The sequence below is a fragment of the Tachysurus fulvidraco genome, chromosome 18 (assembly GCF_022655615.1).
Source record: "Tachysurus fulvidraco isolate hzauxx_2018 chromosome 18, HZAU_PFXX_2.0, whole genome shotgun sequence".
Taxonomy (NCBI): Eukaryota; Metazoa; Chordata; class Actinopteri; order Siluriformes; family Bagridae; genus Tachysurus; species Tachysurus fulvidraco.
In genome coordinates, this window is record NC_062535.1 from 5,820,508 (window position 1) to 5,833,760 (window position 13,253).

At 36.8% G+C, this 13,253-nt stretch overlaps 1 protein-coding gene across 6 annotated transcripts in view; it reads left to right on the plus strand.

Annotated features, from left to right (window-relative positions):
• dmd (dystrophin) overlaps window positions 1-13,253 on the plus strand; it is a 147,679-nt gene that overhangs the window by 125,425 nt on the left and 9,001 nt on the right. For 4 of the 6 annotated variants that reach the window (XM_047803688.1, XM_047803690.1, XM_047803691.1 and 1 more), the window contains 7 exons: window positions 473-511; window positions 2,176-2,241; window positions 4,249-4,314; window positions 5,321-5,479; window positions 5,568-5,808; window positions 9,990-10,110; window positions 12,779-12,871. In XM_047803688.1, coding sequence (XP_047659644.1) covers window positions 473-511; window positions 2,176-2,241; window positions 4,249-4,314; window positions 5,321-5,479; window positions 5,568-5,808; window positions 9,990-10,110; window positions 12,779-12,871 — 785 coding nt within the window. The remainder of the gene's footprint in view (window positions 1-472; window positions 512-2,175; window positions 2,242-4,248; window positions 4,315-5,320; window positions 5,480-5,567; window positions 5,809-9,989; window positions 10,111-12,778; window positions 12,872-13,253) is intronic. The other 2 variants (XM_047803689.1, XR_007138527.1) reach the window with 2 other exon arrangements.

Genomic DNA, 13,253 nt, shown 5'->3' on the forward strand with positions numbered 1-13,253 from the left:
CCCTCCAACCCACCAGAGGGTGCCTTGGTCATGCAGTTCTCTTATGGGATATCATGTATTTAAACCAGGCTCAAGATGTTCTTTGCCGTGAAGTATTGTTTCTGTGGAAGAGATCTGATGGTTTCACTAATAGATGGGCATGGTGGTGCAGTGGGTAGCATTGCTGTCTCACAGTGCCATGGTTTCTGGTTAGTCCTGTGCTCAGATTACTGAGTTTGCATTTTCTCCATTAATGGATTTTACTAAAGGTTCTCTGTATGTTACAGCATTGGACTGAGCCAACCCACAGACTTCATTTGTCATTAATATAAAATATCTATATGCAATATTCTGCCATTCAATGCAATTACTCAATAACAAAAACATTTGTAACATAAATTATTGTGTGTGTATGTGTGTGTGTGTGTGTGTGTGTGTGTGTGTGTGTGTGTGTGTGTGTGTGTGTGTGTCCTCACTTTGACTTGTTTTGCAGCCCTGTTACTCTGATTAACTTCTGGCCTGTTGACCACCTGTGAGTATTGCTGTTCCAAATCACTTTAGTACAGTCAGGTATTTACATGGCTCATGAAAACATCTATGGAGCTAAACAAGAGCTGCCAAATACAATCATGCAAAATAAAAGCCATATCAAATGGATAGTAATACAGATTTATACGATCTTCTCTGAAAATATTGGAACAGCAAGGTCAATATAGTGTTTACTTCACACTGAAGACATTTGGGTTTGAGGTATTAAGATTAATATGAACCAATAGCTCTCCTATACACAGCTCTCTGGCGTTCATGCTGCTTTTGTCTTTTTTATCAACAAATGCAATCTTCACAAATGAAACCCAGGGCTCAAACCAAATTTAGACTTGCAGAGCCATTGATTCATCTTACCTAATTAATTTTTTAACAGGGTTTTAACGTTTTAATCTGGGTTCATATGTTACATCAGTCACATGTATTTTGCCCACTTGAAGAATGAGTAAAATCAAATAAAATGTGCCAGGTTGTAAGATGACTTGAGAATATTTTCAATGTTCAACAAAAATAATAAAGGGGTATGCTGTTTCAATAATTTTGGAGAAGACTATAGCAGTCTTGTATCTGGCAGACATTTTCTTGTTGGTATAGCAGTTTTCCAATATTAAACATCCGGAAACTTCACTACACTGTAAGCAGAGCATGTTTCATTCCACTGAACATAGTGTATAGTGTCTCTCCTCTGTGCTGTGTACCATTTGTTTTTTCTTAACACAGCTATATGCAGTTAAATGGCAGAATGAGCCTGGAACAGTTTGTCTCTCACCTTCAGGGGTTGAGCTCACTTGAATACTGGTTCTGTGTACCACAGAACAGAGCAATTATCAGAGTTTATCCCAATTTGCATTCCTTATGTTTGAATACCAGACAGATGCAAAAAGCATTTCACTGCATGTCGTACTCTGTATGTATGTGTATGTGACAAATAAAATTTGATTAGATTTGATTTAATTGTACCAGAGAACACAGTAAGGCCTGACTTTATTATGCACTGTATAAAACGGAATAATAAACGGGATAATCCCTAATAGTAACTGGTAAATGGTAATAGTCATTCTGGTTTCTGCTTTCTTCTGGCTTGCTCATTCAGGATTGAAAGCTATCTATTTTGTCTATTCAGCGCAAATATTGAAAAACAGTTTAAAGGAAAGCTTAGCATGTTGCTTTTGAGCACCTCCCTCTACCCCTGGAGTTTGGACATTTCTGGGAGACCCTTGTCAGTCAGGATAGGCAACTTAGGTAATTTTCATTACTACAACAAACTACTATAACAAACCAACCATGTAAACACACAAAGTTATTCAACCTAAGGTAAGATTGTGTCATGTGTGCGCTTGACTTCTTCTTCACCACTTAAAAGTAGTATAAAAGTTTATACACATTAGCATATTATCGCAAACTGACCTCATTTACCAAAATACCAATACACCTATTTATTGGCTTCCGATGTTTTACTATCTTGCTCCTTACTGAATATTTAAAGCAAAATCCATTAGCACAAATTGTACTTGAACAGTTGCACAAAATTGCTGACAATGCATACAGTTACAAGCAAAATATAACTGATTAGTATTATAATGTGTGTATCCATTGTTTGCTGTATCCTTTTGATGTGTAATTCCTTATTTTGTTCTGTGTCAATTATAGCCCAGCATCTTCTCCACAACTGTCCTATGATGACACCCATTCACGCATTGAGCATTATGCTAGCAGGTGAGAGCAATATTTGAAATCAAGTAGGAAAACATAAAAAATAGCTCTGCAATTCAAATTGCTAAAATCCTATTTGCAGATATCTCAATAACAAATAAAATATGTGAATGGGAATGTGACTAACAGGTGATAATGCAGATTCCTAGTAGCTTGTATTCCCCTGAAGTTGGACTGTGATATCTGACTAGTTAGCAGCAGATCCTTTAAATCCTGTAAGTTCCTGGGGTGCCGCTTCTATGGCCATTTTCAGCACTGTCTGCCATGCCATCCTTGGTGGCTCGGGGGTCTCCTGCTTCTTGTGTGTTTCCACCTACTGGGCTAACCCCTGCCAGTTCACTGTTTCAGGGCACCAGCTGAGATGTGTACAGCAAGGGGCTAACTGCTCTCTCAGACCATCTGACAGCATGGAAACCTTTGTTGAGTGTGTTCAAATGGGTCTTGGAAACTGTAGGGAAAGGCTATGCTTTGCCGCAAGTCCTCATTTTCGAGGCATGTTGTTCACCATGGTCAGCACAGACCATGGTGTCATTCATCCCAGGAGGATCTTGCTGCTTAGGGAAGGGGCCATAAAGCATACAGCTGGTATTTTTTGGCTCCCAATGAAAGTCTGATGGCTACGTCCACTTCTGGATCACTCTGAACCGTATGCTGAAAAATTCAAAATGCTAACTCTCAAGCTCATTGCGTATCAGATCAGGTCTAAGGACTTACTTGTGACAATAGACTTGAAGAATGCCTATTTTCTTTGCCAGGACATCAGAGATTTCACTTTCAGGGCCAAGGTGTATCAGTACCGTGTTTTCCATTTCAGCCTATCCTTATCACGTACGTACGCAAACTTTTACAAAGTGCATGGTTGCTGCCCTTGCACCATTGGGTCTCCAGGGCATCCATGTGCTCAAATACCTAGATAACTCAAGGCTGCCAGGCATTGAGATAACATGTTTGCCCACCTGGGATCCCTAGGCCTCAGGCTGAACCTAGAGAATCTCAGAGAACCACCTCCTGTGGTGTAGTTTGGGATTCAATCAAGCATGTCTGTCTCCCGCTCTGGTGGAGTTCATCCTTTCTGCTGTGAAAGACATTTGGCTGCCCAAATGCAGAGGGTACTTGGTCTCATTGCAGCAGCAGCCAATGTCCTTCCTTTGAGTCTGTTACACATGAGAAGATTCCTGCTCTCGTTTAGGAGCCAGGGGGTTTCACCCCTTATGCCTCTTTTTCACTGAGGCAGTTTGAGTGCTGGTTTAGAGCCAGAGCCTAATTTGGAACCAGTTCTTTCTTTTTCAACAGCCAAAGCACCGGCTCTGAACCAGGAAAAGTGGTTCTTAAGTAGCACCAAAAGGTTGCTGGTCTAGACTTAAGAACCGCTTGCAATGTAGGTTCACAAAGCCATGAGCATCAACAGTAAAGCAACATCCGCCATTGTTGATGTTGTGTTTGTGTTTGCCGCTGCTGCTCTAAAGTTGCTGGGAAACATGACACATATACAGTGACGTCAGACTCGGCCCTGTGATGGCTCTCTAGCCGATGGAAAGGCAAACCGGTTCTTAGAAGGTTCGCCAGTGTTACCAACTTTGAACCAGCACCAGCGCTAGCTCTGAACCAGCACCCGGTTCTTTCCAGTGGAAAAGGGGTAATAGACACCCATTCAAAAGTCGAGTCAAAAGCGTTACACTTCATGAACTTTGTACTCTTCTTATACTTTTTTTAATTAATATACCCATTTATTGACTTGAAGTTCAGTTGTATGAGTAACTATTTCTTTTGTGCTGAATGTAATTATGTGTTAAAACATTTTACATAGGTCAACAATATTGCTAAAGGAAATTGTTAGCAATTTCATACTTAAAATAAAAGATTGTTTGACATGATTAGTAAATCTGAGAAAAATAGTTCTACATAGAACATTGAAATATTCCAGACAGTGGTACTCAATTACCAGTATTGAAAATTCTAGGCCATTTTTAAATGTGTGAAATAACATTAAAATGATTCTGTATTTCACAGGCTTGCTGAAATGGAAAACAGAAATGGCTCATATGTAAATGAGAATATTTCTCCCAATGAGAGCATGTAAGCTGACATTCTTTTATTCTACATAAAAAAAAAGTCTGGGATTAAACCAAGAATAGACATCCAGTGCTATTAATTAATGTAATAATCAATTAACCATTCAATCAGTCACAGCTAGTCAAGAAGAAACATGTCAGTCACATGTTCAAGTATTATTGAAAATTTTAAATATCGGTAGGTTCAGATTAAAGGTGATAGAACATATGTTGGTTAAGACATGTAGATGTTAATATCAGGTAATGAGTGCTGAAATTATGATATATTGTCTCATCTTCTTATATATTATCCAAATGCCTTCAGTGTATTAGCATAAACAAACAAACACATGAATTAGCCTTGTATTTATCCAGTATTTTCAGAGGCGACTGTGTGCACTGTATTTCTTCACTTCATCATAACACAATTTGGTAAAACAGGACCGAAAAAATATATACAGCGTAGTACTTGTCACAAAGAAAAACTTACATATTGTCGCTGTCATGCTGAATCCTCGTATCTCCAAAACCATTATTTTGCAGGAGATTAAAAAAAACACAGTTTTTTCATATTGGATGCAACTGTTATTAAACATTGTATAGTTAAAGTTGTTATTATACCTTATATTGCTATCATATACTGTTGTGTACCAACAAAATTGCTATCATATACTGTTGTGTACCAACGAAATTTGGACATAGGAGGTTTCCGCCCGACAGCAACGATATGATAAACGTAATTTATTATATTACAATAAAAATTATTAAAAATGTGCCTTTGAAGGCTATTAAACCGTTTAAAAATACATATGGATTAGAAAACCAAACTCACTTTCAAGTTTTATGTCTAGTATTTGCATTACAAATTGAAAATAAGGAAAACAAACAATGTTATTTTTAACGGAAAATCTCTTACGTGTGCTTTTGTTTTTATACGTACATCAAGCACTAGTTTAGAGCCAAACATTGTTCAAATGCAGTGATTTTCCAAATATTTATACTTTCTATGTGATTTATATTTTTTATTGTAGGGATGATGAGCATCTACTGATCCAACACTACTGCCAGAGTCTTAATCAGGGTTCCCCTTTAAACCATCCGCAGAGTCCAGCACAGGTCCTCATTTCAATGGAGACTGAAGAAAAGGGTGAACTTGAGAGAGTTCTGAGTGATCTAGAACAGGAGAATAGGTTTGAACAATTTTAAAACTTTATTTAGGATTCATAGATAATTCTTACACTGTTGCAGGGCAATCAATTATCATTGTCAATGTTTTAGGAGGCTACAGGCAGAATATGATCGACTTAAAAAGGCCCATGACCACAAAGGGTTCTCACCCCTTCCTTCGCCACCACCAATGCTACCTGTTTCACCCCAGAATCGTGATGCAGAGCTCATTGCTGAGGCAAAACTGCTGAGACAACACAAAGGTCGCTTAGAGGCAAGAATGCAAATTCTGGAAGACCATAACAAGCAGCTTGAGTCTCAGCTTAAGAGGCTTAGACAGCTACTAGAACAGGTGGGTAGTAAAAGATCTTAAAGTTACGTTTACAGATTTAATTGAAATAGGTTTCATATTTGAAAAAATGTTATTATATATGAAATATATGACTAAAAGCATGTGGACCCTCCTTCATCATACTCATATGTGGATTTGTTTGGAAACATAATTGTCTGGAATGTTTTTGTATGCTGTGGTATGAAGCTTCTCTTTCGGTATGAATAAGAGACTTTTGCTCCAGAAGAAAATTGAAAATTTGAGTGTGCACAGTGTTTTCTTGCCCCATGTCAGAGCTTGCCTTTTAGCATTTGTGGCTGAAAAGGCACAAATTCCTATGGCCAAATTACAACTTCTAGTGGAAAGCTTATCCAAAACAGTGATGTCTCATATAGCAGCATAAGGGCGACCAAGTCCACACTGATTTAAATTTTGACACATATCATTTAAATTGTTATTGATTTTAATTTGTATTTATTCAAAATTTATCTGCATTCTTGGTCATTCAGTTGGGGGATCATAGCACGCGCTTTCTATAGGCATTTTCTTTCCATTTATTAATAATAGATTATTGGTGTGCATTAAAATGTTTACTTCAGATATGTTCTGCTGTCTCATATGTGAAATAAGTGTGGTGTATGGTCAACATGCTTCAACATTAATAGGTATGTTATGTTATTTTCTCTTTGAAAATGAAGATCATTAACTTAGGGATTTTGTTAATGAATAGAGTGAGAACAGCATGAAAGGAGAAAAGGGGCATTTGTAGATGGCACACAGGAAGCCCTCTGTCTAATTGCAGTTTAAAGCTTACATCTCTAAGAAGCCAAACTGTACACAAACGAGCAAACAATGATCTGCCCACATGTGGACAGTCTAACTTGAATTGTTTCAGTTCATGTTACACAGACGAGAGCTGATGTTTTATACCCTTGTCAGGAGTGAAATGAATGACAGTAAAGCCATCCAATGAGGTTTACACCACAGCTGTTTTCTTTACCATTTAAAATTAAAGTGAATTTACAAGAAAGTGAAACAAATTAGCAAGTGCATTGGCTTGAATTACCATTGGGTTGCTGGGTTGAATTAGTCTTTTTAGGTGCCACAATTAAAGAGAGATCCTTTTTGCTTCACTGATGTGTATGTGTTACTTTAGAACTCCAGTAGGCGAGGGTACACATGAAGTCTCAGGCTAAATATAATTTTAAATTATTTTTCTTTTTACCTAGGCTTCCCTGACATACGATAGACAGACTGATTTCTACTGGTTTACAATTCACTCACTTACCATTTTTAATGCTCGCTGGCTGAGCAACATTCTGTGGAGGAACACAGGATGTTAACTGAAATAGCAACCCTGAAGGAAACAAGCTTCAGGAACCGTCTGAGAGATTGCACACACCATGCTTTCCTGTCCATCATTCTGTTAGCCAATGTCCGGTCTCTGGGGAGCAAGCTTCGGGCCCTTCTTTTTTTAATTTATGGACGCTTATTGTGACCAGAAAACTTCCAGCCTTAAATGTGCATTGCAAATTTCTGACCAACACATTACCTGCTTTAAGACACATCTCATCCTCCATTTGGTAAATCGGATCATGTTGCCACTTCCTCATATCTAGATAAAAACAAACTCTGAATCAGGAAGTTCCAATTCGAACGGAGGTCACACACTGCTGGAGCAATTGGTTCCCACTTTGCTGTACTTCAAGGTGGCACAGATTATGGTGTGGTGCAGCTCTTATGACTTGTGTTTACAGAAGCAGTTGTGAGATTTATGGATAAAATGGCAGCTGATACAGGCAACAAAATTATAATAAGTTTTCATCTATAAGCTTTGTGTAGATAAAACAATCTTGCACTACTGCCTATAATGCAGGTCTCATCACAGGGAACATGGGAGAGTACAAGTTGGTACATATTCATGGTACAGTAGTGTGAAAGACTTTCAGCAGAGTTTATAATTCATAATTTAACACAATATTTCCCTTCAATCTCACCACCAAATTGGAGGTTCTAGGACTTATTCCTAGATCTTTAACTTTCTTGACAGGAAGACTGCCAGCAGTACAGGTGGTACAGGTACCACTTCCAATGCTAACAGCATTGTCAAGTTTGATGATGACACTGTTGTGGTGGGCCTGATCTCTGACATCACTGTGAAGGCCTTCCTTGAGGAAATTAAACAATGGGCTCTTTTTATTGTAGTCATCATGACAGCACATTTGAAGGACAAAACAGAGAGAATTAGAAGCAGTTCCATAGACCTACCACTTCCTCAACCAGATTTAGCAGAGACTATACTGCACTAAATATTGCACACAAATGCTTACATCTGCCTTATATTAGCCTAATGTTTACAAATGCAGAGCCTTCAATATAGTTCTGATATAAAGAAAAACCACAGAGCTACATTATGTGACCTGCAGACCTCAGTAAAAAAAAATAAAAACAGGTTTGTTTGTGATGGCATAATCAAGAAAAAAAAAATTCTCATGGGTAGTAAACAGGTACATCTACTGTATTTAGCTATAATTGTTTCATCAACTACTCTTTTTTTTAACAGTCTGTTAAATAGGCTTTTTTTTCTAAGCAGCGACTGCATTTCCTCAGTCAGTACAGTCAGTTGGCTTGTGTTTTTCAGTGTTTTTTAAGCTTTCATCAGGCCTTTAGGAGGGTTCAGACCTTTTGTAGGGTTCATACAGCTTAAAGTGAAGCATAGTCTGCTTAATTTGTGCTGTATTAGAGCATAATTTTAAGAGTCATGATGAAAAGAAACTCTTTCAAAGTTGTGTATATGTGTTAAAGTCCAGAATGTGAAACAACTGGCAAACATGCAATTCAACCAGCCTAGCATAGGAGCACATTTGTGTGGGAACTGATCTACCAGTTATGTGGCAGCAGTGCAGTGCTACATAAATCGTGCAGCTTCACAATAAGGAAACAAATGTAATCTTAGTGAATTTGTCCATGACATGATTGTTGGTGCCAGTTGTATCCTGGAATATTTACAGACTACAGTCTCTAGTTTTTACACAGGAATAGTGTGCAAACTGTGCCATAAATACAATTCAAGCATTGTTTGAATGAAATTCAAGTAATGAAAATAATTATTTTTTTAAAGGCGCAATTAAACAGTTGCATCCAATATGAAAATGCAACATGTCACAAAGGATTAGTCGTCTCTATGAACAGAATGGTGAGTTCAGTATACTTCAGTAGCCTCCCCATTCACCATAGCTGAAGAATGGGAGATTTCCCTTTATATTGTGCAGCTGACACGTGTCAGTTATGTGATGTAAACATGTCAGCATGGACCAGAATCGCAGTGAATTCTGTTCTGAGATCAAGGAGGGATCTCACAGCATTAATCTGCTTTTCTTAAAGTGACTATAAATATATGCTATAAAGATGAACATTCAAGTCTTTAGTTATAATAATTTTTTTTTTCGAATATATATAAACTCAAGTTGATAATGAATATGTGTAGCGGGCTACTTTATATTGGTTTTGGGGTCTTATACACACTCCATACTTAAACATACCTTTAAATCACATACACTGCAACAGATCGACTCTTGTCAGGTTCTCCAGGCATTTCAGGATAATCAAGCAAACATGATAGGCATAAGTACAATTTGAAGTACATTAGCCAAGAGCCTAAATGCCTTATTTATTTATATTTTTTCATAACTTAAAAGGTTTTTGCTTTGCCATTATGGATTACTGTTCATAGAGTATTTGTGAAATAAGCCAATAAAATCTATTAATTACATAAAATATTTAATACACGTATGTATTAACGAGTCTATGTACACCACTTTTAACAATGAGGCAGATGGGTTACAACAGCAAACACAAACAGAACTTTAGGTTCTACCCCTGTCATCCAGTAAAAGGAATCTAGGTTTTTTCCCCCTCATAATTCTGTGTAAACTCCAGCAACAGTTGTGCATGAAAATCCCAGGAGCTGTACAGTTTCTGCAATACCAGACCATCTGGCATTAACAGTCATGCCATGACCATGGTTACTGAGATCTTTAACTGTAACGCCCTCAACTTGTATCTGCATGATTTTATGCATTGCAGTCTTGCAACATGACAGCTAATTGGATAATAGTGGCTACTGAGTTTATATACTAAACATTGCTAAACACACATCTCCTTGGTTAATGAGTCTGGTTCCTTCTTTACTTATGTCCTAGCCACAGGCTGAGTCCAAGGTGAATGGCACTGCCCTGTCATCTCCCTCTACTGCCTCCCAGAGATCTGACACCAGCCTGGCCTCACTGCATGTGGCCACAAGCCAAACCACAGAGACTATGGGTAAATCTCCCTAATAATTTAACTTTGAAATTAAGTAGAAATCTTTTATTTAAGATTTGAAAAAAATAATTCCAGTCTGCTATCTATTATATAAGAAAATAATGTATGTAAAAATTAAAAGTAATTTATGTTTTTAGAATAGATAAGAATTATAAATGATTAGGAGACTTTACACGTCACTATCTATGTATGTAAAAATATTTTCAAGTGTGTCTTTAGTAAACATGACAGCATGATTAACATTTGATTTCAGGGGGTGATTTCTAATAAGTGAGGCTGCATATAGTATGCACCCTTAAATCTATTATGTAATTTTGTACCATTTATTGTAATACTTGGCTTATAAACCAGGCTGGTCTCAAGAATATGCTTCCATGCAAATTTAAGTTCATTTTTAAACAACTGGTTATTTTCTCTCTTTTTTTTTTTTGTTTTGTTTTATAAAGGATTTTCAGTCTTATGCTCATATTGTTTATGACTGAAAAGAGTGGTTATAATTTTCCACATGCTGAACAATTGTTTGCTGCTTTAATTAAGCTCTAAATGAAAATTACATATCTTTTAATAAAAAATAAATTAAATTTTATGCACATGCAAGTATATGCAACTATTTTCCTTTTTCTTTCTATTATAAATATTAATAGTAGTAGTATCTATTAATCTACCAGTAGTAGTATGTGTGATTCCTTTTTTGTACCTCAATGTATGTAATAAAACAGTAAGAAAACACAATTAGTTTGTTATAAGTGTTTACAATACATGTTACATAAATATGAATGAGTATCAGAATTTCAGCTGACCTATTTCTTTTTCTTCAAGAAGTGCTTGATAGATGTGTTAAACAGTTTAGAAAATCACACATTTTTGAACTGCCCATTTTTTGAGTGATCAAAAATATTGGAACATGTAACTGGCAAGTGTTTCTTCTTGCCAAGGTGTGCCTTGTAGATTGATTGAGCAATTAATAGCTCTACACTTATAGTGTCTATTGGGTTGTTCCTGTGAAGACTGTATTTGTTGCAAAATCTGTGGTAGATCTAAGTGCAGCTTTTTGATACTAACAATCATGGTATTGTCTTAAAATGCCTGCAGTATGTAGTTGGAACATTAAAGTGGTTTGCTTCTTATTTAAAGTGTTTTTCCTGTTGTTTACAGTTTTTTACTGTTAGCATTGGGTACTATTCTTCATCACCTGCTCCCTTTGCTAGTGGTGTTCTACAGGGAACCATTCTGGGGCCTGTTTGGTTTTTGCTTTATATGCTTCCTCAGAGTTCCATTTTTAAAAAATATAAAATTAAATTGTGCTATTAAATCATTATTGTGCTGACAATTGCAAGATTACTTGCAATTGTTTGAATAATTTTTTTAAGGTAATCATTTTAATATTTTTGTGTAACTGTTTGATTTTTCTGCTGAGATGATTGCCCTGGGTTTAAAAAATTTATAAAAAATTGTTTTAAAAAAAACACCAGCCTCAACTGCCTTCATCTTGCTAGGTTTGTCTAATTCACCCTGTTAGGTTATACTAGGTTTATTCAGCCAATGTTAAGATTGATAGGTTTGTTGTGATAAATTGTTCTTAGGTTTGATAAAGAAACTAACATATGAATCCATGGACCACTCATCCATCCACCAGAGGGAGCCAGCAGCAGAATTCCGACCACTTCTTGTGTTATTAAACACTTTCTTTTGATCTACCTTTAAGCCGTGCTCACATTAGCCACGTTGGGACGGTACACAGGTGTACTGACTATGTCCCGACATGGCTAATGTGAGCATGGCTTAAAGGTAGATCAAAAGAAAGTGTTTAATAACAAAAGAAGTGGTCGGAATTTCATTGAATAGTTCTATGTTCATGTTTTAGTTTCATGTGCATGACCAATTTCTCTGTTTACTAGATAACAGTTTTTGATTTGTGTTTTTGATTTGTTTGCTTGATTGACTGTCTGTCTGGTTTCCTGATCTGTCTGTTTATGGATGTAAATGAATACAAATATGCCTCCATCAGTAATGCAGAAACAAGTATTTCCAGGTGTTATGTCATTTTCCCAGGCTTCACTGTTACTTATCAATCACTCCTCCAGAATACCTGGACATAAAACCTAGACATAACACTAGTTTCACCCACTTTCACCTGGACTTTCATCACTATGCTCCTGTGTTGTTGTTTTTTGTTTTGTTTTTTGCCTTGAATACATTTAGTGCTTTTGGATTTGATTTTGTTTGCAAGGCTTTTTTAAATAACTGTCTCCTACTCTGCCCCATGACACCAAATACATATATTCTTAAAGTTATTTTCTGCATTGTCTTTTATTGTGGTTGGCAGATGTCATAAAATAAAAAGGCCATAATTCTCTTTTGTTAATGATACAGGTTGCTTCATAGAATGCTTTACTCTAAATTGTTGTTTGAGTTACAATTTCAGTAAAGTGTAATTATGCAATTTTATGACAAGAAATTGAAAAATATTTAGTCATATAGGTTGCAATTAAAATTTTTTAAATGAGCCATCATACTTCACACTTGTCTCTTGTAGTGATCATCAAGACACAAAATATATACCAAAATACAATTATGGTACAGTGCAGGGTTGGGCACCTAATTATTGAAGCAGAACCATACAGTACATACATATATATATACCTGGAATCTGTATGTTGTCTGTCAGGTGGTGATGAGCTGTCCAGTGCCTTCCAGGATCCAGGCAGTGGGCTAATGGGAGTAACGGAGCAACTATATAAATCTTTTCCTCATGGCCAAGGTACGTGTGTGATCTCTTAGAAGAAATCTTTTGATGATCTTACGAGCTTACATAATTCAAAATTTACTTTAGAGCGATTCAATAGAATCCTATACTAGGAATTGCAGTTTGAATGCGGTTGGAGCTCCTTTCAGAACCACAAAAAAAGGCATACTAGGGCATACTAAAGAGTTGTGAGAGCAGAACGGTCAGGCTGTGATGCTTCCTGTCAGGATGCCGGTGTAGAAAGTCTTTGAGAGGGCAGTTTAAAGTCCCTCAAACATCTTAGATGGTTCTTCTTCCCCAGGGTGTTGATGTGACAGGATCAGTCCTGCATGATGTGAACACCTAGATACCTGAAACTGTCTGTTAATAATGAGCAGGTGTTAATTCCTCTCTTCAT